This window comes from Malaclemys terrapin, chromosome 2 (genome assembly GCF_027887155.1).
Source record: "Malaclemys terrapin pileata isolate rMalTer1 chromosome 2, rMalTer1.hap1, whole genome shotgun sequence".
Lineage (NCBI taxonomy): Eukaryota > Metazoa > Chordata > Testudines > Emydidae > Malaclemys > Malaclemys terrapin.
This window is the reverse complement of record NC_071506.1, coordinates 256,706,187-256,733,035: the sequence shown is the minus strand read 5'-3', so window position 1 is coordinate 256,733,035 and position 26,849 is coordinate 256,706,187. Positions and strand designations below refer to the sequence as shown.

Genomic DNA, 26,849 nt, shown 5'->3' with positions numbered 1-26,849 from the left:
ATCCTGGAAAGCAGTAGCTCTGAAAAGGTTGTAGGGGTCATAGTGGGTAAGCAACATGAGCTCACAGTGCAACTCTGTGGCAAAAACAGCTAAGGTGTGCATTGGATATATAAGGAGAGTAGTGAGTAGGAGTAGGAAAATGATTTTACTTGTGTATATGGCATTGGTGAGACTGATATTGGAATACTGAGTCCAGTGCTAGTGTCCACATTTTAAGAAAAGATGTTGAAAAATTGGAGATGCAGAAAAGAGCCACAAAAATGTTTTGAGGACTAGAGAAAATCCATTAGTGTGAGAGACTTAAAGTGTATTTGTATTGGTTAAGTCTCTTCATACATACAGCTGAGTTAACATTCATGCTCTTAAGGTTTTTAATTTAGTAAAATACAAAGTGAATTATCAATGAATAATAATGGTAAAGCAAAGCACAGAGTAAAACAAGACCAAGCATTATAATAACCCTTAGAATATATCAAGAATGAACAATTTTGTTGTTTTAATCTTATAAAGTACTTACAGCTTTTTGTGCCAAGGCTTCTAAAAAATTACCTATTCGTTACATATAGTAAAGGCATGTATTCAAGACTTACACTGAGTAAGTATCACAGTATTTGTCCCTAAATATTTCAAATGAATCCAAGTATGTCTGTGAAACATTTTGATACTGAACAGCTCTTTGCACCTTAGTGGTGCTTTCTATAGTGTAGATTAAAAATTCTCAGATCTTTTTCTCTCGTTGCAGGGCAATACTCGGTTTGCAAGAGCTCTTTAACCTCTAAATGGGCAGAACTCTGTTTCAATAAAGATGTTGATAAATTGGAGAGGATTCAGAGAAGAGTCACAAGAATGATTATAAGATTAGGATATCTACAGTGATAGCCTTAAAGAGCTCAATCTATTTAGTTTAACAAAGAGAAGATTAAGGGGTGACTTAATTACAGTCTATATGTACCTACAAGGGGAACAGATATTTAATAATAGGCTCTTCAGTTTAACAGAGAAAGGTATAACCTGATCCAGTGTCTGGAAGCTGAAGCTAGATAAATTCAGTCAGAAAATAAGGTATAATTTTTCGACAGTAAGGGTAATTAACCATTGGAACAGTTTATCAAGAGTCACAGTGGATTCACCATCACTGACCATTTTTAAGTCACGATTGGATATTTTTCTAAAAGTTATGCTAGGAATTATTTTGGGGAAGTTCTATGGCAGGGGTGGGCAAACTACAGCCTGGGGGCTGCATCTGGCCTTCCAGGCATTTTAATCCGGCCCTTAAGCTCCCACCAGGGAGCAGGGTCCTGGGCTTGCCCTGCTCTGGCACTCCAACTGGGGGTTGGGGGCCTGCCCTGCTCCCCGCAGCTCCCAGAAGCAGTGACATGTCCCCTGGCTCCTACATGTATGGGCAGCCAAGGGGCTCCGCATGCTGACCCCGCCCCAAGTGCCGCCCCCGCAGCTCATATTGTCCTGGAACCGCAGCTAATGTGAGCTTAAGGGATGGTGCCTGCAGACAGGGCAGCGCGCAGAGCCGCCTGGCTGTGCCTCCGCATAGGAGCCAGAGGGGGAACGTGCCACTGCTTCTAGGAGCTGCTTGAGGTAAGCGCTGCGCCGAGCCTGCACCCCTGAGTTTCCCAAGCCCATTTGCAACAGCCTCATCAGCAAAGTGCAGAGCCTTCAGACCACCATCAAATGTGGTCAGAGGGCAGTCGTCAGTAATGTGTGATATTGTCTGTTTTTGACCACAGCTGTGTGTGGGATCCTCTTGTTGGCCTCAGGTGTGAAGGCTAGTTGCACATTTACCCTGGCTGCTTAAAAATCAGTTCAGAAGGATCCATGAGAGGTGTGGCAAATCAAAGCTGGGTACATGCATGGTTGGGTCAGTTATAAGAGACTGGTTTCTGCTGTCAGCTGCAGACCATTCTTCACACCACTTCATCGTTGCAGAGAAATCTGGGCAGGGCAAGTAGGCCACTGTGACGGGATCCCCCCGGAGTGCAGCCTGGAACTGTGGGACCGCTGTGCCCTCTTAACTCTCTCCAGCCTGAGCTCTTTCTCACAGTGCCTTGCTAGTGACCAGCAGCAAACCCCTCCAGGAGCTGTGATCACTCAGCACAACAGCATGTGGAGCCCCACACCCAGCTATATTGCATAAATGCTCCCAGAGCCACTCATGAATCACACGGAGAGAGGCACCAGAGCCAAATACCCCCAGCTTCTAGCGCTTCAACAATGGAAAGTGGACATACACCAGCCTTTGCAAAACCTGAGCAGATTTGCCCCATACGTCATACAAACTCACTGGTAATTTTAAACAAATTTATTGACTATAAAAGTAGATATTAAGTGATAAGCAAAAAGTCAGAGTTAGTCACCAAAAGAAATAAATATAAGCATGCAGTCTAAACTCTCAACCCTATTAGACTGGGCAACATCTAGATTAATCAGTTTTCTCACCCCACTGGATATTGCAGTCCTTAATATACAGGTTTGTTCCTTAAACATGGGCCAATCTCTTCTGTTGGAGACTTGTCTTCTTCAGTGTCTTAGTTGCAGCGTAGGTGGGAGCAGAAGAAGGGCCCAATATGTCTCCACTCTGTCTGTTTTATACCCTCAGTCCATGTGCTTGGAAAACACAAGTCCAGGCATGTCTGGGGGCATCACTGAGTCTCCAGGCAAGGTTGAGCAATTCCTGTGGTGTGGCTTCATGCAGGTGAATAATTGAATTGTAGCTCCCTTGTTGATGGGTTGTTTGAAACCCCACCCGGGTATTGGTTACTTTCCTTGCTGTTTGCCTCTGGGGAGCTAATATCTGGTTGTCACTAAAATATGCTGTAAATTGGGGAATCAACCATATAACACAATTCTCATAACTTCATATGCATTAATGATATATATACCGTATATACTCGTTCATTAGCCCGTTCTTTTATAAGCCGACCCCCCAGGATGGTTAGGTAAAAATAGCAAAAACTGACCCTTTCATAAGCCGACCCTATATTTCAGGGGTTGGCAGACTTTGGCTCCTGGCCTGTTAGGCTAAGCCACTAGCAGGCCTGAACGTTTTGTTTACCTGGAGCATTCACAGGCATGGAGCTCCTCAGCTCCCAGTGTTCGCGGTTTGCCGTTCCCAGCCAATGGGAGCTGCGAACCGCGGCCACAGGGAGCTGAGGGGTTCCATGCCTGCAGATGCTCCAGGTAAAGAAAATGACAATGTATTAGATATTCAATTCAATGATTTCATAGAGTTTAAAATTATCAAATTTTGGTATAGACCCATTTATAAGCTGACCCCCACTCTTTGATGCGTCACTTGTTTACCAAAAATATTTGGCTTATGAATGAGTATATACAGTATATGGATGGAGAAATGACTTTCAGTAGATCATAACCTTTCCCCTGATACCTTACAAGGCATGCTTTATATGTAAGATCACAATTATATACAAATGAGAAATATGGGGTTTCCAGGATGCTTCCCAAGATATAGACTGTCACATCCACAATAGGTGCCTTTACAACAGGTATGCTTTTGGGTGGTCAAAGAGATCTGTGTATAGTGGTAGGCTGGCTGTAGCAACCTCACAACAAATGTGTGAAGGAATGATGTTGCTTAATACAGGAAGCGATGGTACTGGTGTGGGCCGAACTGTCCCAGTTACAATGAGGTTGGGTGAGTGTAGTTGTGTGTCAGCCAACTTGATGTATGATAAATGGAGCACAGTATTCTCCTGCAGAATAATAGAGGACATCAGAGGAAAGAATGATCAGAGAGTTTGAGCATTTGCCGCCCATGAAATGCTGGCCAATTTGCTTAGGAGGTTGTTACGCAACCTCACCCGAGCCCCAGTTTTTCTCTGGTGGTTATGTGAGAGATATGTCTAGGGTTATTCGGAGATAGACTGGGTGGAGTTTGTGTTTCAAGTGATGTGCATTGAGAAGGATATTTGGTTCTTGGATTGCTCTGGTAGTGTTAAGATGGAACACACTCAAAACCGTCTTGGTCACAGTTGCAAATGCTATCGATTGCAGGACATTTTAGTCAAGTCAATTTTAGGGTGTCTTCAAGTTCTGGGAATGACTGTGCTTGGATGCTTAAGCAAATGTAATCTGCCTATGTGAACTTACAGTACTGGGTAAGTGCGAAGTTGTTTGTGTATAGATTAAAAAGTGTCAGTGCCAGCAGAGTGTTGAGGTACACCATTGTTTTCTCTTTTTTGTGTGCTAACCAGGGCCGGCTTTAGGCCGATTCAGCTGAATTGGGCCCCGCGCCAAGAGGGCCCCGCGCTGCAGCTCTCCACCCCGCCCCCAGCTCACTTCCCCCTCCTCTCCTCCCCTGAACGCTCCGCCCCCTCCCCTACTTCCCGCGAATCTCTGATTCGCGGGAAGTCTGAAAAGAAGCAGGGGCGGGCCGGCAGCACAAGGTAAGCTGGGGTGGTGGGGGCGCGAGAAGGGCTCCGGGGGAGGCGCCGCCCGTTCCCGCCGAGCACGCAGGCCCCAGCGGCTCGGGCCCGGCCCCCGCGGCTCCGGCCAGCGCGGCTCCGGGCCCAGCCCGGTCCCTGCAGCGCGGCTCCGGGTCGGACTCAAGCCCGGCAACCCTGGCCGGAGCGCGGCTCGATTCCTGGGGGCGGGGCTTACAGCAAGCCCCGCCCCCAGGAATCGGGCCCCGCTCTTGCTAAAGCCGGCCCTGGTGCTAACTCTGTCTCCCATGTGCACTCGGAAACGTCTGTTGCAGAGGAGGAGGTCAACAACCTAGACTACCTATGCTAGGAGTGCTATTGACAATTTTACTAAGAGCCCCTTGTATTTTACTAAATTAAAAACCTTAAGAGCATGAATGCTAACTCGGTTGTATGTATGAAGACTTAACCAATACAAAAACACTTTGAAAATAAAATTGAAGACTGAATATATGCATAACCACTGAGCTTGATGACATTGGGGGAGTTGGATAATTCAGAGGATTAGTAGGGTAATGAGATTCAAAGCTTTTTACACTTACTGTAGGACATAGGAAGTTAATGACCAAAAGTGACCACCATCTAAGCAGGATTCCCACATTGTTAAATGTTTATCCTTCAGGGTAAACATGTGGCATCATAACTTGTTGGCATTTTTGTGATGCAGTTACATTTGCATTGTGATGCAATATCACCACGGTATGACAGTTAGTTGGTTGGAAAACTTTTCAGTAGAGTCCCATCAGAAACTTGGACAGTCACACATAAATCAGGACCGGGGTCAACACTCTTGAGTACTGTTCCGTGACCTTATGCAAATTTTCTGTAGTGTCTCTACTTAGTACATGGGTGTCTACATGGTATATAAGTGTTAAGTATAATACTATACTTGGCACCCTTGTTGAAAGTCTCACTAGAGAAGTAAATGACTAAATGGGCCATAACAACTGAACTATTATTTCTAGAGGTAGCTCCTGCAGGTCAAGATTGGAGCATGGCATGACTGGGAAATGTAAGGAAGCTTTCACTGTTGTTACTGTTATACAAATGATATCAGCTTCCATAGTTGTTACTCTGGCACTTCTTGCAAGCACCAAATTAAGTTAAAATAGCAATCTATCCATTTAAAATATTAACAGAAAAATAAGCAGTAAAAGTAATGTATAAATCATATTATGTTAGTTCTTTAGAGCCTGGTCCAAAGTCTTCTGAAAAAATGGAATGCTTTCAATTTGCTTCGATGGACTTTGGGTCATGCCCTTAATGTATACTGTGGTATGATTTACTGACAGTTTCTTTTGCTTTGTATAGCTGCTTCTTTATGTGGATGCTTAGTGCTTTGATTCCTTATGCCTTGGAATTTTTGGAAAATTACTAGCAAGAAAAATCACAGTGAGGCTTTTATGTTACATTGTGGAACACAGTGTCAGCTTCATTGGCCTTAAAGATAGTTGTGCTTAAAGTGGCAGCTTGTTTGCACAGTGTTCACAAAATGCTTTCGTAGCTTTCAAGATGAAAGGTATCCTTTGAAAGTTCACTCATATATCTATCTACCTGTACAAGTAGTTAGGTTTGGTAAGATGAAGGGTATGGGGGGAAAATAAGTTGACTTTTACATTCAGAACTAAATAGCCTGTATTTTGGCTAATTCTGCTGACCCTTTCATTTCTAAACAAGAACTTAAGAAAGATAGACAAGTGGTCCTCCCAAAAATCAATGACTTTTTGTAAATCTGTTCATAATCTTATATTTGAGTGTGTTGTATTGATGCTCTTTTTTTTTTTTTTTTTAAGAATGAGAAATATCATCAAGAATTTTAAATACTTGTATTCATTTCTCTTCTTCAGGAAAGTTACTGTGACTATCAGAGGGCACAATGCAGAATCCTTTAACTCTTTCTGAAGGTACAGTATAAGTTCTAAGCAATTTTCTGAGAAACTATGGTTTTGTGATTTGGAATGTGGTGGAAAATTAGTAGAACTACACAAAAATGAGCTCAGATTTAGATTATTATTCTACCTTTATTTTGTGCATAGGTACTAGAATCAGGATTACAACTGGAATAGTTGAGAATTTTTTGTTATTGAAGAGAATTGGTACTTTATATACATTCACTAGCTATGATGGGAAATGGAAGCTAATAACTGCTTGTTCAGCAAGGCCGAATACTGTACTTTCCTATACTATGAAAATAATTCTGATTTTATTTTGTTCTACATTATTTGAAGATTATTAAACTTATTAGAATATTTTTTCTTTGAACTTTTATAGTGGAATTTGGAAAGAAAAATTTTACAAAACCTTATCCACACTATTCACTATTATAGTAATTTTAAAGTTACTAGACATAACTAGTACAAACAACAAAATGTAAACTTGTATTTAAGTATGCTGAGATCAATGCTTGGTGTTACTGTATGTACCTATTGTTGCACTTTGGAGGGACAGTCCCTGTATTTATTTTATTGTATTTCTATTTTGTCCCTTCAAAAATCTTTTCTTGTCAATTTATATTTCAGTAGGGTTAAAAAGTGTCCGTTTTGACTCCCCCAATATCGGTAGGTGTATATATATGTGCTGTAATGCATCTTTGCTATATTGAGAATTTTGAATGCATTTTCATCTTTCACTTCAATTCCTTTTCTATGTGAATTTGAACATAAAACTAACATTTAAAGATTGTTTTTAACTTCTGAATTTCATTCTTGTTAACAGTAATATTAAAACCTGAGAGAAGTGTCATGTATATGACATGATAGGCCATAATAGTCTGCAGTGGCTTAGAAGGGACTTGTTAAATATGCATTGTAGTGCTCATGCTAATTTAAAAAAAATACTTTTCTTATTTAACTGGAAGTACAAAGCTATTACAGTCATGTTTGTATTTGCACATTTTTTAAAGAGTGCATATTTTATGCAATGTTGTAAAGATTGTGAAGATGCCATTATGGTAGTCCTGTAAATTCCTCTCCATTGGCAGATCCTAGGCCTGATGGAACCATTATTCCTTTGGAGATGTATTTTATTGTTGAATAAATCCATCTGTTTTGCATGCACTTTTGGTCCTTAAACTGAAAAGTCTTTGCTATAGTTTTTTTAAAATAATAAAAAGGATTTGAGCATATTGGAAATCACATATTTGAGTAATAGGGAAAAAAATTAAACTGGTGAAGCTGCTATTTTTTTAATACTTGGAAACTGCAGAACCATTTTTTAAAATTGTTTTTAAAAGAAAAATTCATCCTAGGCTGATGGTGTATGCCACGTTTCAGCCCAGAGTGAATTATAACAGCCCAGGTATAAAACTCGGAAATGAAGGGTTATGGTGGAAATGCTGACAGGACTGTGACTAAAGTTACATCAGTGTGAAACTGTAATAGTCTAAAAATGTATTAGTCTTGGTGTGACATATTGTATTTTGCCATCAATAGCATTTTGTCCTTTTTAATCAGAAATCAGTTTTGTTTCTTAAACACGCTGTTGCACTGTGAAAATTCTATGATTACATTAACAGTTCATAATGATTTATGTGCAATGATAAGCAGATACATTTCTTTTGAATAACTGGTAAGAAAACAAATGATATTGGAAGTGGAACCTCTGTCAATTACACACACAATATACTATTGTTTTATCAGCCTATAAATCTACTCATTGAAAGTGACCATTATTTTTCAACTATAGAAAGTCACAGCAATAACTGTTAATGCAAGTTCCTTGACTGACTACTGAAACCCCTCACTCCTACGTTTGTGTTATAATACTAGTAGTACTACTGTAATTTAATAGGTATTCCTGCCTGGCACATATATACTGGTCAGGAAAACACTATTTTATGAGCAGAACTTTTCAAAAGGAGTCTGCTCATGTGACAAAGGAATTGTCTTTGTGGTAAATATTTTTAAACTTGCTAGATTTTGATTTTTTTTCCTATAATTTTTAAATCCGTACTGAAACACCATAGGCTAGTAAATTGTTAAACCATAATATATTTTGATCTAACATTATACACAGAATTTCACGTGCAAGTGTATTATTTGTCCCCTTAACTTTGGAAACTGGGATTTTTCTAATGCTTAATAGCCATGCAAAATACCATTGTGGATTATCAGCCTGTTGGAGGGCTAACAAAGCTTCAGATGGGGAAACGCGTGATTTATAAATCTTGTCCTCTAAACAAGGCTAATATGAACTGGTCTTACAACATGAAACAGCTCAGGTAGATTCTGGAATGTATCATCATATGTTTTTCTATTATTTTTATAATATACCATGCATAAAATCTTACTAATGGTAAACTGGAATCACAGGTTTCCTGCTGGGCATGGCCTTATCATCAATTCATTCATGTTTAAAAAAAAAAAAAAAAAATCATTTATACAATTTAGTTCAATGTATATCAATGTCAGTACAGTCATTTGGAGCTTGAAGCTCTCAAACTTCAATTAACCATGTAAATGTATTTCATAGCACTTTGTCAGAACCCCCGCTGCCTTTATATCATTAGTATAAATGCAGGTGCAAATAGCATTTATGTACTTTGATAGAAAGCAGTTGGAGATGTTTCACTGTGGGACACATCACTTTCAGATTGTGTACATCTGTTCAAATAATGTATCCAAGCCCAGTGACATGAATGCAAGGATAAAAACATCTGCCCCTGAGACCACTTGCCATATAACAGATGCTTACATCTTTATTTATGCAGATGGCTTGTGTGATGAGCTGAGCAATGATGAAAGCAGGAAAGTTTAACGAAGATTTCTTGAGTGTTGGCCAAACATCTATATTTTGTTTTCAAATATCTACCACAAACAAGAATAGAAATCCATACTAATGCTTTACATAAAACAAAGCACATTGTTTTTCACGTTAAGTGTATTGGCACAAAAACCATAAACACTACAAAACAGTCCCACTTCAGAATAATTCCAGTTTATTTACAAAAGATCCTAAATAGATTACTTTTACTTTTAACAGGCAAGTTTGACTGTTATGCTTTAAAATATACATATACGCACTCAAAGTTGTGCAAAATACTTGACCAATTTGGAAAAGTTTCAAATATGCAAAGATTAAATATTAACATACATTTTGAAAGAGATAAATTAATTAAAATAAATGTTTGAAAGTAAAGTATGATTTGTCATAAATTGTTCAAGGTAGATCGTATTTCTCAGCAAAAACACAGCATTACAAAAAGTTACTAGACTTGTAGTTTAGAATTTCATTTGTTTCTGGCATATTGTAGGATCGTCCATTTGCACAGCTGTACTTAGCTGAGATGGCACATTAATTGTAAACTCATTCTTTGCATTAATGAGCATTGGTCTGGACTTCATTGCTGAGCTAGTACTGCCCATTTCATACCAACAAAGGGAGCTTAAATAGGAGCTTTATTTTAGTTCAGACTCCCCCTGCTGGATTGCTGCAACATAGTATTCTGACCACAGTTTACTTGCTTTGTCTGAGAGAGAGCAGCTTCAAGCTCACTGCTCTCCAAAACATTGTGCTTGGGAGTGAGAGAATATCCTGTCACAAACTGTTGGATACGCCAAATAAATACAATATTTGACCTCTCTGCTTAGGGCAGCTTCAGAAGGCTGCCTGCTGACTCTGCATTCCTACTGGTTCCTGTAGATCAGGTCTGCACAACATGCGGCCCGTGTGCTGCATGCGGCCCGTGTGGGCTCACTGTGCGGCCCACGGGGGGGTGAGTAGGCAAGCGGTGTGTGAAGGAGTGGGGCTGACGAGGCGAGCGGGGGGTGAGGAGGCGAGCCGGGGGGCTGAGGAGGCGGGGGGGGGGGGCAGGTGAGCCGGCGGCAGGAGTGGGGGGCTGAGGAGGGTGTGGGCTGAGGAGGTGAGCGGGTGGGCAGTGGCAGGCGGTGAGTAGGCAAGTCAGGGGAGGGGAGCTGAGGAGGCGAGCGGCGAGTCGGTGGCTGACCTGTTCTACTGATCTGGTCTGGCTCCCATTCCCTCTCCAAGGGTTGCAGCTGTCTGGAGGTTCTTGTGTTCCACGCCTTCCTCATTCACACCTCATTCATTCAACAGGGCAATTTATTACAAAGTGGGGGGAAGATCTTATTCTACTTCTAGCAAAAAACATTTTTCTTTTACCTTAATTATACTACCTTAGGGGCCCGCTATAACACATTACCAAGGTTCAGTACCGCTGAGGAAGGAGGGTTTGTTTCCATGGGGCTGGGTGTGTGTGTTTCGGGTGGCGCTGGGGGGGGGGTGTTTCGGGGGACCTGCAGGGGTTGTTTCCACGGGGCGGGCGGCGTTGGGGGGTTGTTTCGGGGACAGCTGGGCGGCACTGGGGGCATGTTTTGGTGGCGCTGGGGGGGGAGGTTGTTTCCGAGGGGTGGGCAGCACTGGGTATGTGTGTTGTGTTTGGGGGGGGGGGCTAGGCGGCGCTGGGGGGGGGGGTTGGCGGGGGGAGTTTGGCCCTCAGCTGTTTTCTTTGGAGTAATATGGCCCTCACCGCTTTGAGTTGTGCAGGCCTGCCGTAGATTTAGCTAAAGCTTCTATGTTGTATGGTAAATTAGCACTTATCACCACAGTATGTATGCACCGTCCTCAAAGTGTATCCTAGAGCAGCCCCAGCCTCCCATTTTACCATACCTGCCAGTGACATCCTTCATTAGTGCAGCTGTTGGTCTGGCAGCTTCCACTGGTCTACCAGTGTCAGCATACCTTCCAAATAGGTGGAATCATGCAGGAAGAGGTAAACATGGAGATGCTGTAGTCTGATTTCTTTTCTACTGGATCCTTCAGTACATGTGCCAGAGAGACCCAGACAAGTTCACATTCAACAGAAAGTGGGAACTTTCATATACTCTGAAAACTTCAGATCTTCTCTTAACCAGAGCCACAATCATTCCAGAGAGATTTTAATTCTAATATATGGTGCAGGTGCTCTGAAGGTCTTTGTCTGGAAAGGAAAATGACATGCTTGTATAGAATACAGTGAAGCTTCTTTGAACTTTAATTTTTTGTGTCACAGCCAAATTGGCTATAGGTGTCAGTGTCTTGTATCATCTCAGCCAGAACTATATGTTTTTATTGCAAATAAATTGCTCATCATAAAAGAAGAAAAGGGAATGGAATAGATCCAAGAGAAGTATAAAAATCCGAGCTGTAGTTACCACATTCAGAAGTTAAATCATCTAGGCCATGTTCAATGGAACTGAGTTTATTTACAAAAACCCTAAGTAAAGGTTCTTCCCCAAATCATCCAGATTTAGCAGTCTGTTTTGCAGTCTAGTCCTTCCATTAGGGATAATAAATTACTGTACAAGAACAACAGGAAAATTCCCAACATTTTTCAGGCCACGTCTCAACAGTCAATCTTACAGCTCTCTTGTTTATCTGGAACCAGAAAGGATTTTTCCAGGTTTGCCATATGGAAGTCAACACACACACTTTTTCAGCAACTTAAATAACACCATACAATGTATATTTGCTGCCGCAGGAGGTCTTAAGCCTAACTGGTAAATTAAAAATTTTCTGTTCTCCTCTGAACTGGTTCCACTCTAGACAGAAGGGTTTTAAATGTCGTATAAAAAGGTGTACTTGATAAAATGTCAAGATATCTTCCCTATTGTCTTCATTTTATTGTCTATTCCAGCGCTTCTATGTTAAAAATATATTTTGGAATTAAGAGACCTTATCTTCCTACTACACTTGAAGTATCATCCAGGTGTATTTTGGGGGGTCTTTTTAGTCAATACAAAGACAGAAAGATTTTATCCTCCGCTTATTTTGAAGGAAAGCAAGATTCAGCACAGAGAACATTCCATGACTTATTCATGAAATGGTGCCACTTGACCTTTTTGTGCTCCACAGTTCTCAAGAATTCTACCTTCATTTATCCCTCAGACCTGGTCACTGTCATTTCCTGCAGGTCAGGAAGCACATTGTTTATTAATTACCACATTATTCAGCAAAGGCACCTTATAGACTAACAGACGTATTGGAGCATGAGCTTTCGTGGGTGAATACCCACTTCGTCAGATGCACATCGGATGCATCCAACGAAGTAGGTATTCACCCACGAAAGCTCATGCTCCAATACGTCTGTTAGTCTATAAGGTGCCACAGGACTTTTTGCTGCTTTTACAGATTCAGACTAACACGGCTACCCCTCTGATACTTGACACATTATTCAGTATATCTTCGACTCCCAGAATGTTGTCCAAGTTGATGTGACCTTGATAGTCCTTTTTTAAAAAGCATTTACAGTTGCTTCACAAGGAATGAACTGCTAGTTGGGGTCTTATCCCTCTGGGAACTCATTTTAAGAAATCTCAACTGGCAGTTCTTCCAGAAGAGAGAATTTTAACTTTCAGTTTCAACCTTTCCTTTCAAACGTTCTGCTCAATAGCCACCTTCCTGTGTGTCTAGTTCACATTCATGTTGGTGCCATGCTTGTATGAATTCAGTGGCCGGTGCTGCATCTCCATCCCTTAAGTTAGTTCTTCTGGACAATTAGAACTTTTGATAGTCTGTCAAAGCAGTTTTGACGTTCACTAATCCCCAGGGATGACCTTCTGCATTGTGTGACAACTGAACAGAAGCAAGAGGAAGAAAGATACAAAAATTGAATTGTAATGCTATCACAAATCATTCCCTTCCTGCACAGTTGGGGCCCATGTATTGGAACAGCATATTCTCAGGGTAAGACTATCTTTAAGGTTGACAGAGTCAGTTGCTGCAAACTGGCAGAGGCATGTGGAAGCAGAACTATATATCTTTGAATATATCTTTGATAATGTTGATCCACCAAACAGTTTCTCCCTCAGGTAGACTGTTTTCAAACAGGAAAATACCAATATTTTCCCTTTGATATCAGCATCCCTGGATGTGGAAGATAGACACCAGCTCCTGTTCATGATTTGAATTGAACATATATAGTTTCCTCCCAACTCTCTTATTGTCAGAGTGGTATGAAAAATAAGGGCTGAATAGCTGTATGTTGATCATATCTTATTGGTTACACAGACTGTTTTCCCAAGCTGATACAGATGGCAATGATATTAATAATTATTTTGTATCTAGCACTCTTAAAGTGGTTTTCAGCAGTTGATTTGAAGGCATTTAAATTTCATCTGAAACTTCTAAATTATTTTAACCATTAGAGATTAAAATTAATAGTTTAGAATATGAGAGGCTGAGCCTTCAACAAAAGGGAACTCTTTCTTTTTAAATCTCAAAATCGTCTATGACCAAATGATACAAGAGGATTTGGTGCCTTATACCTTTTCTTTAATCCACTGCAAATGGTTGTTTAAAAACCCAAGCTCAAATTTCTAGATTTGGGCTTCTGCCCTCTGGATAATTAATCAAGAAACCAGGCAAGAGAAACCTCTACTAAAACTCTCAGTGATACTTTTACCTGGTTCTATAGGCCCTCTACTTTTTGAACTTCTAGTAGAAAAAGAAGTTAATTTTTCTATAGTTTATCATAACATAACATCCTCTGAACACTTTCCCTGTACATAAGAATGGTTTTGATAAAATTAAGTTTGTACAAGTTATAGATTTCTTTTTTATTAATAGTGTTATCTATAATGTTAGTGTTTCTACTAAGTTTATGTAATTTTCAGCTTTGGAAATCTTGGGTTTAGGACTGTTGTTGTAGTCCAGTAGGGATAAGGAGGAAATCAACTCTGCCATCCCCTTACTCCAAAAGTACATTCCAAGTTCTTTTTTTTGCTGTGACATGAGTAACACTCTCCCAGCGATCATGTCCAGGCAATGGATCCCTCCATTCTTAGAAGCAAAGGTATTTTAGAGAAGGAACTGACTTTTCCTGTCATGGACTTCAGACTTACTTCTCTATTCAGTAGCTCAAAGATGGCTTTGTTTAAGATGACCAAATTTAACTCTAATTGATTTGCCTATTTTATATATGTATAAAATGTGTTATTTTAAAATTTTGATTTGCTAATATGTGGTGCAATATTTTAATGTTTATTTTTATGCCAGACCCCCAAAATGTTTGCCCAAACGGTTGGCAAATAATAAGTACCCCAAGAGGTAGCACTTAATGTATTTTTAAAATATTTGAGTTTGAACAATCCACAGATATGAATTTTCAAATTAAATACAAGGCATTTAGATATTTAAAATCTAGTGCAAGGCTTTGTTTCCCTGAGGGACACATTCAGAATGATGGCTTGGGTTCATTATTTTTGATAACAATATGACAGAAAGATCTTATGAATGTTTATCCACACTTGCTGTGTTAACTTTTGGCAAAAGATTCTGTCCTTTGCCAGTCTTTCTCTGGTAGCAAAGCTCTGGAGATTTTGGGGCCTGGATAACTTGGTATTTTCAGAAGGAGTCTTTGCCTGGAGAAAAAAACTGCAAATAGGGAACAGAATCCATTGGGCACTTTCTAACAAAAGAGGAATGCAACAAGAAAGGCAGGGTTAGCCTTAATTGAGAATTCACCTTCTTTATACTTTTTCATGTGTAAATTAAGTTGGACATAAATTTTGTAGCTCATGTTATATGCCGAGATCTGCTTGGCAGTGCAAGGAGGATATATGTCATGAAAAAGGAACTGGGTTGGACAGAAAATAGGAGAAACTTGCCCAAACTACTTAAGTAGTGCTGGACGATACTATGAGTTACCCTTCCAAAGTGACTTCCATAAATAGATTGTGCCAAAAGCAGATTTAATTTATTCCCAACCTAAACATTGCCATAAAAATAGTTAAGGTTGAAAGTGTGTTTCACTGGAGTCCAGTTACTACACAAAAAATACATTTTCTTTGTAAAATTTTACCCGTTAAGAAGAAAGGTATGGAAATGAATACTCAAGAGATCCAGGAAGTTCCCCACTATCATATCATTCCTTGTAATTCACTATCACTCCATTCCCCTATGGGGGAAAAAAAACCCTACCTCATTCAGACTTAAACCGGGGACAGTCCTTGCTATTCTCAGTGGTAAAATATTGAGCGGCTTAAAAATACCTCAGCCTGGAGAGCACCTTAATGCTTAAATCAGAGATAACTGATGTAACTCTAAAAGAGCTCTCTTTTTGACTTGTGGAATCCTAACATATTATTTAAAGCTTGTTCCCTCTATGACCCTAAGTGCGTGCTGTTTTCTGTACATATTTGTATTCTGCACCCCTGAGATTCCGTGCTAATGACACATCTTTGTTCTCTGTCCCTGTATTATAACAATAGTTTAAATGTTGTGCTCAGTTTATTTTTCAAACCTATGTTGAATTACGTACCACAAACAAAAAGAACCCCTATGTTAAAAGAACATTATTAAGGTTGCAAAGTTAAGAACTCAGAACTTAGGAAATACCAGAACTATGGTTGCTTGAACAACCTTAATTCACCCCATACATATGCAGGATGTATGTGTTACTATTTTTGTTTTCCCACACATGACTGCTGCCTCATTCAGTGCACAGAATAGGTGGCGCTTACTTAATGAGCAGCTATTCAATATTTTGTTTCTTCCTCATTGTTCTGTGTGTGGTCTCATGCCTTATTTACTGAAGACTATTCATCCTTCAGACTTATTTCCAAATGGGCTTTTTTATGGCATCATTTAGTATGAGTGCGTCACAAATATTAATGAATTTGTTTTCACAACACTCCTACTGTCAGAAACCAGGACGTGGGCAATCATGCCTAGTGGTTAGAGCAGGAGTTGGTAGCCAGGAATAGGAACCCAGGGACAGAGGCATATGCAGAGCCACAGTCAGGAGTCTGAGTCGGGGTCAGAGCTGGAGTTAGAGGCCAGAAGTCAGAGCCACGGTACAGAGCTGGGTTACCTGGAATGAGGTAAGACAAGGCCAAGACTGGGGCCAAGTTAGGAGCAGGGCTGGGAACAAGCAGGCACAGGAGCTAATGCATCTGTGAGCAAATGCTTTGAGCAGCCACCAAACTGCTGCTGGGTTTAAGAGCTGGTCTGCTGATTCTTTCCACCAGTTAGGTGGCATAGCCAGCCAGGCAGCCTATTACAGGCCAGCTATACTCGTTAGGTTGCCCCAGGGGACTGCAAGCCCTGATTTTTAACACCTATAAGATGAGAAGGTGGTGTTATCAGCAATTTAGAGAAGGGGAGATGAAGCACAGAGATTAAGGTTTCCTAGTTTTCTAGAGTTCAAGGTCAGAAGGGACCACCGGCTCTTTGAGCTCTGGTCAAGTGAAAAATTCTCCAAGTTATATCTAAGAATATAAGAATGGCCATATTGGGTCACACCAGTGGTCCATCTAGACTAGTATCCTGTCTTCCAACAAAAACAATGAGTCCTTGTGGCACCTTAGAGACTAACAAATTTATTTGGGATAAGGTGCTACAAGGACTCCTCGGTTTTGCTGATACAGACTAACACGGCTACCCCTCTGAAATCTGTCTTCCAACGGTGGCTAGTGCCAAATGTTTCATAGGGAATGAAAAGAACAGGGCAATTATCAAGTGATCTATCTCCTGTCGTCCAGTCCCAACATCTGGCAATCAGAGGCCTAGGGACACCCAGAATATGGGGTTGCATACCTGATGCATCAATGGCTATTAGCCAAGATGGTCTATCCTCCATGAACTTAGCTGATTCCTTTCAGAATCTTGTTATGGTTTTGACCTTCACAATATCCTTTGGCAACAAGTGCTGCAGGTTGATTGTGTGTTGTGTTAAGAAGTGCTTCATTTTGTTTATTTTTAAACCTGCTGCATATTAATTTAATTGGGTGACCCCTGGTTCTTGTGATATGTGAGGGGGTAAATAACACTTCCTTATTCCATTGCTCTACACCATTCATGATTTTATAAACCTCTCTCATATGCCCCTCTTAGTCATCTCTTTTCTAAGATGAACAGTTCCAGTCTTTGTAATCGTTCCTCATAGGGAAGCTCTTACGTACTCTTAATCATTTTTGTTGCCCTTCTCTGTACGTTTTCCATTTCTAATATATCTTTTTTGAGATGGGCCAATCAGACCTGCACGCAGTATTCAAGGTGTGGGTGTACTATGGAGCCTTTTTTAAAAATTGGTGTCACATTAGCTATCCACCAGTCATCTGGTACAGAAGGTGATTTAAGTAGTTAAATTTGGGTTCCTTCTGAACTCTTGGGTGAATACCATCTGGCTCTGGTGACTTAATACCGTTTAATTTATCAATTTATTCCAAATCCTCCTCTGTTAATCTGGGACAGTTCCTCAGATTTGTCACCTAAAAAGAATGGCAAAGATTTGGAAATCTCCCTCACATCCTCTTCAGTGAACTTCTCTGTAATGGCCTTGTCGTCCTTGAGTGCTCCTTTAGTACCTTGATTGTCCACTGGCCCCACTGATTGTTTGGCAGGCTTTTATGCTTCTAATGTACTTAAAAAAAAATATTGCTGTTAGTTTTGAGTCTTTTTTGTCCTGACTAATTATACTTTTACACTTTACTTGCTAGAGTTTGTTCTTTTCTATTTTCCTCCGTAGGATTTGACTTCCGTTTTTTAAAGGATGCATTTTTGCCTTTAACCGCCTCTTTTACTCTGTTTTGCCATTGTGGCATTTTTTTGGTCCCCTTACTATTTTTTTTTTAAATTTGGGGTATACATTTAATTTGAGCCCCTATTATGGTGTTTTTAAAAAGTTTCCCTGCAGCTTGAAGGCATTTCATTTTTGTGATTGTTCCTTTTAATTTCCGTTTAACTAACTTTCTCATTTCTGTGTAGTCCCCCTTTCTGAAGTTGAATGCTATTGTGGTGGGCTTCTTTGGTATTTCCCCTGCACTCCTACAAGGATGTTAAATTTAATTGTATTATGGTCACGATTGCCAAGCGGTTCAGGACTGACTTAGAACTAAATCAAGATTTGCCCCTCTCCTTGTGGGTTCCAGGACTAGCTGCTCCAAAAAGCTAGTCATTAATGGTGTCAAGGCTGATTTCCCCACTCTGAGTGCAGAAGGTGGTGGCCCTCAAGGATTCCAAAAATTAATACTGGCCACTCCAGGCTTGTATTAAACTCCCAAGGTTACAGCTTTTCTCTGCCAACACCCAAGTGCAAAAAACCCCTTTTAGAATCCAAAAAGGCACATTTGGGAATTTCTTCATGTGGGGGTACCCTCAAGCCCTTTCACTCTCTCTCTCTCTCTCTCTCTCAAGGAAATCAGCTATGCACAAACCTCTTGGGACACAAAAATTCAATCCTGTTCTTAAAAAAAGGTAAATTTTATTAAAAAGAAAAAGAAGGAAATACATTTGGAACTTAGGCTTTTTGCTAGGTTTTAAAAAAAACAATTACAGGGATTAAGCATCAATATAGCTTCTTGAGGTCCAGTTTAAAGGTTACAAGCAAAACAAAAGCACCTGGGGTTAACACAGAGGAGTTCCCAAGCCATAAAGCAGTAAAAGAGATAAACCAAATCGCGTCTTCCTAGACAATCTACTTACATATCTGGGGTTTCAAATGAGTAGTTCTAGGTATGATCTGATGATTTTCATACTGGGCTCAAGCTTTTACAGCATAGCTCCAATCCTGTGCTGCTCTCCAGGAGAACAACACAGACAGACAAAGGGAAAGTTTTTTCCCAATTTTAAAAAATTCTAGCCTTCCCATTGGCTCTTTTGGGCAGGTGCCCACTCCCTTCCTTTTACCTATAGATTTTTTAACCCCTCACATGTAAAGCAAGTAGAGAACAGCTACTAACAGGGATTTTATAGTTAACTGGCTGGCTGGGTGTCCATAAAAGGGAGCTGCCCCCCTCCCCTTCATTTATCACAAATGGTGTCTAGAAAGTTTATCTCTGCATCCCATCCTGAGGTGACATGTAGTCAGTCAATATGGGCATAGTTGAAATCCTTCATTATTGAGTTTTCTAGCCTCTCTAATCTCCTTGAGCATTTCACAATCACCATTGCTATCCTGGTCTAGTTGTCAGTTGTATATTCCTCCTGCCCTACTCTTACTATTCAACCATGGAATTTCTTTCCATAGAGATTCTATGGTACAATTTGATTCATTTAAGATTTTTACTGTGTTTGACTCTATGCTTTCTTTCACATAAAGTGCCACTCTCCCACCACCATGACGTACTCTGTCATTCCTACATATTTTATATCCTACTCTAGCCTGTATATCACATGCCATTTCATTTTATCCAGTTATCTCTGTATAAAACCCAGTAACTTCTGTTTTGCTAAAGCATAATTTATATGTATTAAGCATATCGTCCAAAAAAGGCATCCAGTCTTGATTTAAAGACATCAAGAGATGCAGAATCTACCACTGATTTCTCATTTGAATTTGACTTCCTTCATTTTCCAGCTATTGGTTCTTGTGCTAGAAGAAAGGGTCCTTTCGTACCTGGTATTTTCTCCCCTTGAAGATACTTCTGCATTGTAATCAAGTCATCTGCCTTCTTTTTGATAAACTAAACAGATTGAGCTCTTTACGTCTCCTGTAAAACATTTTCTCCAACTCTCAAATCTTTTTACTGTCAAAAATATCCACTAATTTTGGGTACCCAGTTTGGGATACCTAGAACCTGATTTTTCAGAGTACTTAGCATTGTATAACACTTCATATATGCAAAGCACAGCTCCCATTGACCTCAGTTGCAGTTGAGAGTGCTCAGCACTTCAGTGAGACCCCAGGTTCTCAAATCAGGCACCCAGAAAATGAGGAATGCACAATTAATGACCACCTGTGAAAAGTCTGGTTTAAGTGGCTTGTCCAGAATCACACAGGAATTCTGACAGAGCCAGGGATTGAGACAGCCTTTTCTCATGCAGTTCCCTGGCTCATTCACCGCAGACTTAGCACCAGATGAAGCAAGGGTCCTACAGATAACAGCCTTCTTTAATACGCATCCCTGATTTATCCCCAGATTAGGTCCATCTTGAGCATTGAATAAAGTTAGGGGTCTATGAAATAAATGATCTTTAATCACATGATCATATATTATCATAATGCACAAGGGGATTGAATTAAGGTTGGACAGGCAACCTTAATTCTGGCATTTCCTAACTTTTAAATGCTTGAAATGCAACCTTAATAACGTTCTTTTAACATAGTTTTTGTGTGTGTATACGTTTTTTAAAAAGCAACCAAAAATTCCATTATATGGCATCCTGTTGCCATCAATATGGGTCATTAGCCACTGGGTTTCACAGATGTTTATCGGAAGAAGAATGGTGAGACTCAAGCTCTAGAAGGGAGTGTGCTGTGGTGGGCACAAATGCTTCTGCCTCGTTCCCTGTAACCTGTCCTTGTCCCAGTCATGTTTCTTTCCCACTCCTTGTCCTAGTCCCTCTCCTTGCCTACCCAGTCCCAATCTCCACTCTTTAGGTGTTTCATGCCAGTCTTAGTCTTACTTGTCTTTACTTCCAGTCTTAGTCTCCTAGCTAAGGCATTCCTAGTTTCTCCCCAGATCTTTGTCCCCAGTCAATCCCAGTTGCCTCTCCCACATCATGACTCATCATCCGATCTGTCTCTCTCCTACTCACTGGAGTCCAGTTGCCCCACTGGTGCCTAATCCCAATCTCTGTTCTTGGGCTTTTTGTCAAATTTTAGTGTCCCCACCCCTGGCTCCTCGACCCAATCTTTGCCTAGCTAATCCCAATTCTTCACCCTGAGTCCTCATCAGATTGATCTCCCTTCTTTTTTTCTGTCCACCCAACTTTTTTCAATCCCAGCCCCATACCTGGCTCCTACTCAAAATCTCTTTGCTCAGCCAGTCCCAGTCTCTGCAATGGCTTCCCGTATCAGTCTCTGTCCACCCAAACTACTCGTTCCATTTTCCCTCTCACCATCCTTCCCAGCTTTCAGTCATGATTTCTTCCCACCCTCCCCTCGCTCCCTCTCCCAGTGGACTCTTCCCACAGGTCTGGCTCTTGTCCCATCTGCATTTGGATCACTGCCCAGGAGAGAGTCTCCCTGCTTTCTGTTCGGTTGCCTGGACCTGGCATTGTTCACAGCATACAGCTGCAATTGCAGGGCAAGTCATGCTTAGCCATTTGCTGATGAATGCCCAGTGCAGATGGATTCTCCAGGAAATTTAGCTACTAAAAATCTAAGTTTACTGAGCATGTACAAACAGCTCCCCATCCTCACTGCAAATTTCAAGTCTCTGCTTCAGAACATGGGGTCTCTAGAGCTTTTAAAAAGACAAGGTTGGCAGGAATTGTTTTACATTGACAAAACAACATATTTTCCCCTAGTCTCATTCTTGAAAAAATTTGAACCATTTCAACTGAAAATGTCCAAAAAAATTCGGTATGAGTCAAACACCTAGCATGAAAAACTTCAGTCCAAACAGTTAAAGTATGGTAACATTATCTTATAATGGTCATTGTTGGGCAAACTTAATAGGTGCTGCAATGAGCCTCGCCTGTAATAATGTGCATCAGAATCAGTTTTCAAGATATTCTGTGCTGAATTTACTTAGCTTGTGCAGTCCCATTGATGTCAGTGGGATTGTGTGAAGTGTAAATCAGCACTGCCTTCAGCCCTCTGAATTTAAGAGCTGTTGGAACTTCAGTTTTCTTTGAGCTTTTTTTTGTTTTGGTATTGTTGACTGCATGCCATGACACTGAAACTAAATCATCCTGTCTATCACATTAACCAGCGTTAGTCATTTATTAAACTATCACCTTGTCTTTAGCATTTAATATATAAGTTTTTAAAGTGCTATTTGAGTGGAGGTAAAATGACAGAGTAGGAAGCTGTAGCTTTTTTAATGCATTAACTGGAAGATAAAGCTGTATATTGTCTCTTTTCTGTATTTCTTTTCTTGGGACCTGTTTATAAGTGACTGAAGCACTTTTGCAGATGGTGATTTTTTTGCATGCTAATCCTGCAGAGAAACATTGTGTGCAACAAACTATGCTGTGTCAACAAACACAAGAAACTTATGCTGCAGCGAAAGACAGTAACAACAGGTATTTTGTGGGTATGGAGATTTGGTAAAATGTAATAGCTGGCTAGTGTTGACACACATTTAATATAGACTCTGTTACAACAATTTTCTTCTGTATTTCAACCATTTGTATTTCCCTTTAGAAATGATTAGTTCTTTTGAAATCATCAAACTGGGAATATCATGACACATTCAGTAGGGCTTCATATAATTATTTTATTAATCTAAAGTCTGCATTTTCCATGTAAAGCAAGATGATCGTTCTTTTGTTTCATGTTTGTCTGTTATTGGTCCAGTCATACTCTCACTTAGGTAATTACTGTGAGATGGGCTTTTTTGTTGTTTACTATTTTCCAAATGAATTAATTGATTAATTGAAATGGACAACAGTACCAAGGAAATAAGTGTTGATTATTCTCCGTCTGTAATGTCTGTAATGTCTTCTAAAAGTATAGTGGTTTAAAGGTATTTTTGCCTTGATTTCATGCAGACATCAAAAACTCATATTCTTCTTTAAAATTTATAGATAGTAGGGCCAGAAGAGATCATCTTGAGTCATCCAGTTTCCTGGATGTTGACCTTCATTATCACCACTCATGTCCTACCAAGTAGCCGTAGGGACAGGACAGGATTGTTCTATTATGGCTGTAGTAAGAGGTAACAAGTCCTGGATCAAATTTACTCTGAGGGTACATCTACACTACAGGTGGGAGTCAATTTAAGATATGCAAATTCAGCTACGTGAATAGCGTAGCTGAATTCGACGTATCGCAGCCGACTTACCCCGTTGTGAGGACGGCGACAAAATCGACTTCTGCGGCTTTCTGTCGGCGGCGCTTACTACCACCTCCGCTGGTGGAGTAAGAGCGCCGATTTGGGGATCGATTGTCGCGTCCCGACAGGACGTGATAAATCGATCCCCGAGAGGTCGATTTCTACCCGCCGATTCAGGCGGGTAGTATAGACCTAGCCTTAGAGTCACGCTTCTTCCTTGTTTCATGGGGGAAGTCCAATTTGCATGAGCTGGAACCTAAGGAGCCAGTGACAGTGGTGATCTCCTGTATAGCCCATACAGAAGAGAGAGGGCAGTCCTAAATCCCCTTACTCTTCTGTGTGGCTAGGAAGAGGGCTTATGATTGAGCTCTGAGAAAACTGTCCCAATGCCCAATTTCTCCAGCTTTACAAAAAACATACCAAATGATAGTCTAAAAGGTTTTTTTTGTTTGTTTTTTTGTTTTTTTAATTTTAGGCCTTTTGTCCTTGTACTACCTTTTTGTGAATAATCTCTTTTTTCACATCTTATTTCCTTTAGTGTGTTTATATGTAGCAATCATGTCCCCCTTGAGTTTTTAAATATTGTATACATTGATTTCTTTTCTCATATGTTATCTTCTAATCTTTGTACATGTACATAATAATAGCTAGCTCTTATATTTGTTTTTCTCTGTATTTTCTCTAGCTTTTCAATATCCTTCATAAACTTTGAGGACCAGAATAACACCCAGTATTTTAGATATTGGTAATTTGTAACAGAGCTACCAATAGCATTATCACCTTATTATAGCATTATACAAGATATCTGTCTGTTTAGCTCATATAAATAAAAAATAATGTTGGATTTATTTTTTCAAGGACAAATCCTTGCAATTTCTTACTTATTGTCACCCATAAGTATTTCTGTTTTCCTGCTATCTATATGATTTCTCTTCCAATTAGTATCTGTTTGCATCTTTATTCCAAGAAGGTGACATTATGTTTGTAAGTGTTAAATCTTATTTAATCCCATGTATCCATTGTGCTAATCTCTCCAGATCACTTTAGCACTTTGCTCTGTCCTCCTGTGTGTTTGCTGGGCCTCTGCTTTTGGTGTGGATCAAGTGTATTCTGTATTGATTTTAAGCCTTCGTCTAATTCCTTAATGCGAATAGTGAACATTATGGTTTCTAATACGGACTCCTATAGTACCTTACCTGATACAGTTGCCTCTAACATGCATACAGTCACACAGTTTTGAATCCATACTCTGTTATGTATCTGTGTTATTTGGCATTTTTTAAAAAGCTGTAAGCAATTCAATGCAAGCACTGCATTTTCTTGTGTTTGTATAGTGCCTAGTACAATGATGCCCCGATCCTGATTAGGACCTTCAGGGACAACTATAATACAAATATATTTAAAAATTAAAAATGTTATTTAGATTGCAAAGTCAAGCACATGAAAGTTAGGAATTGCTAGAATTAAGGCTGCTTATACAATTTAATTCAGCCCCCTAGTGCATATCCATTATGATACAGCCTTTAATTACACGATCACATATTATTTTCTCCACAGAACTCCTCCATCATTCAGAACCTCTGTGTGGCCACAGTGCTTGCCATGCTTTCTTTATCACTAAATGCAATTAAAAAAACTGTCACACCTGACATGTTGAGCGCTATACTCTTTGCATTACCTGTCAATCTACCGGTATATATAATAATATATAATAATACCTCTTATATAATACAGTTGTTGCCATTAAAAATTAACATTTGTCAATAAACAGTGTTTCTGACATCTTGAAGCTTTCTGCCATACGTAAAATAGCAAGTTTCAGGTATTCTTTGGTTAAATTACAAAAAATAGTAAGTGGTGGTATTCATACAATCCCCACCCACAGCACTACCTTTAAATAGTTCCCACTGGTGTCACCTGTGTGTCTTCCTAGCCATCCCCTTGCCATTACATCTTTCTGTTGCCACCATCACCAGCACTAATGGAAAAGGAGGAAGAAGAGGAGGAGGCCAAGGGAGGAGAGAGAGCATCCAGCATTCTCCCCTTTTACCTGGAAGAGATAGAATGGCCCATGATGGGCGGTGAAGGGAGCTATGGAGAAGCAGCAGCTCCCCTGGCAGTGGGTCACATCTCTTCTCTAGCAGGCTACCCATAGCTCCCCCTGTTGTCCCATGTGCTGCTGTGGCTACCTGAGACAGGCTTTGATGCCCCAGTCTCTCTATTATTAGATAAGAATCTTAATTACACTAGCTGTTGGATGAGAGGGAAATACAAAGCTGGGTATCCTCTGCATACCTGTGCAGACCCCACACTGGGCCCAAAGGGGTGCAGCACTGGGCCCAGGTAATCTCACCCCTCCAGACGTGCAGGGTATGCTCCAACTGGAGAGGAAGCTTAAAAGGAGACCACTCAGTTCAGAAGGGGAAGCTGGGGAGGAAGACAGACATATCCTGAGTGCTCCTGGGGAAGTGTCTTGGACTTGGAGCCCTGGGAAGGGACAGATAATAGGAAGTGACTCAGGGAAGGTTGCAAGGGCACTCCAGGGTGCCATGCCTTGGATCAGTGTCTGGTGGCATCAGAGGGCCCAGGCTCCCATACCAACTGGCCCAGCTGCAGGAGGGGCATAAGCCTCGTTCCAATCCCACTCCCACTCTGATAACAAAAGGGGCAAAGACATTGCAAACCTGAGGTGAAGCTAAACCCATCCTCGGGTGGGGAACTGGACTGAAAGGCATTCCTATTGGGAGGTGATATAAGTGTGTGATTCTCTAAAGGCTCTATTACAATACCAAAGACACCGCAACCCTCACTTCTTCACTAGACTATCTAATGCAAGCTTGGCAAAAAAATCAGCACTCAGTACTGAGACCAAACATGGGATGGTTCAGCTTGAAAGGAATATTTATGATAAAATTATGACCAGTTGAAAAAAGTGTTTGTATAGAAACTCTGTCTCAAACTCAGCTAAATCATTGCTTAACATTACAATATACTGCATAATATGAAAAGTTGATTAAAAAAATCCATTATTTTAAAGGCCGTTTCATGAATTATTATTCTATTGGCTAAGAACTTCATGAGACTGTCACTTCAGAATGATGAATTGTATAGAGAATTCCTTTTAATAAATACCATTTTACTGAGTTTGCAATAAAGAAAATACATGAGTTTCACAAAAGGACAATATGTAAAAATACCCACTATCTAATGCATGTTTCCACAAACGGTGCCTCAGACCCCAAAATTAATACTTCTTGTGGTGCCTGACATTTCTGGACTCCTGGGTCCTAGAGTGTTCAGGGCCACTCCACCTGTATTTCCCCTCGGTGATCCAGCAAGGGCACCCAATTCAGCTTCCAGATCTCCAGCCCTTGCCTTTCTGGTTGGAGACCCACATCTCACTCCCTTCAAACCAGGGTGTGTCCAGGTTGCCTTCACTGTGTATTTCCCAACAAAGGCAGTCTGCCTAAACAGACCTGCTTGCTTTCCCTTCAGAGACTGATAATAGAGTGATTCCTACAGATATAAGTTACCACTTGGAGTTTTCTAGGCAAGCCTACTTTATTCTTAAGGTAAAAAGCACTACAGAGAAAACACACACAAAAAATTTTTTTAGCGTACACGCATCCTAATAAGCTTACCAGAGTTCTTCCCAACTTTCACCTGGGCTCTGGCCAGAACATGTGTTCAGCACCCCACCTTAGGGGCTTCCTTGTGGTTATAAGTTCATCAGAAC

The 26,849-nt window shown here is 40.5% G+C and overlaps 1 protein-coding gene across 7 annotated transcripts in view; it reads left to right on the top strand.

Annotated features, from left to right (window-relative positions):
- The window catches only part of ZNF438 (zinc finger protein 438), a 104,343-nt gene that overhangs the window by 67,275 nt on the left and 10,219 nt on the right, over positions 1–26,849 (top strand). For 4 of the 7 annotated variants that reach the window (XM_054020878.1, XM_054020879.1, XM_054020877.1 and 1 more), the window contains 2 exons: positions 6,302–6,358; positions 6,974–7,012. In XM_054020878.1, coding sequence (XP_053876853.1) covers positions 6,331–6,358; positions 6,974–7,012 — 67 coding nt within the window. In that variant the 5' untranslated portion in view covers positions 6,302–6,330. Of the gene's footprint in view, positions 1–6,301; positions 6,359–6,973; positions 7,013–22,246; positions 22,362–26,849 lie in introns of those variants that run through there. The other 3 variants (XM_054020881.1, XM_054020882.1, XM_054020876.1) reach the window with 2 other exon arrangements.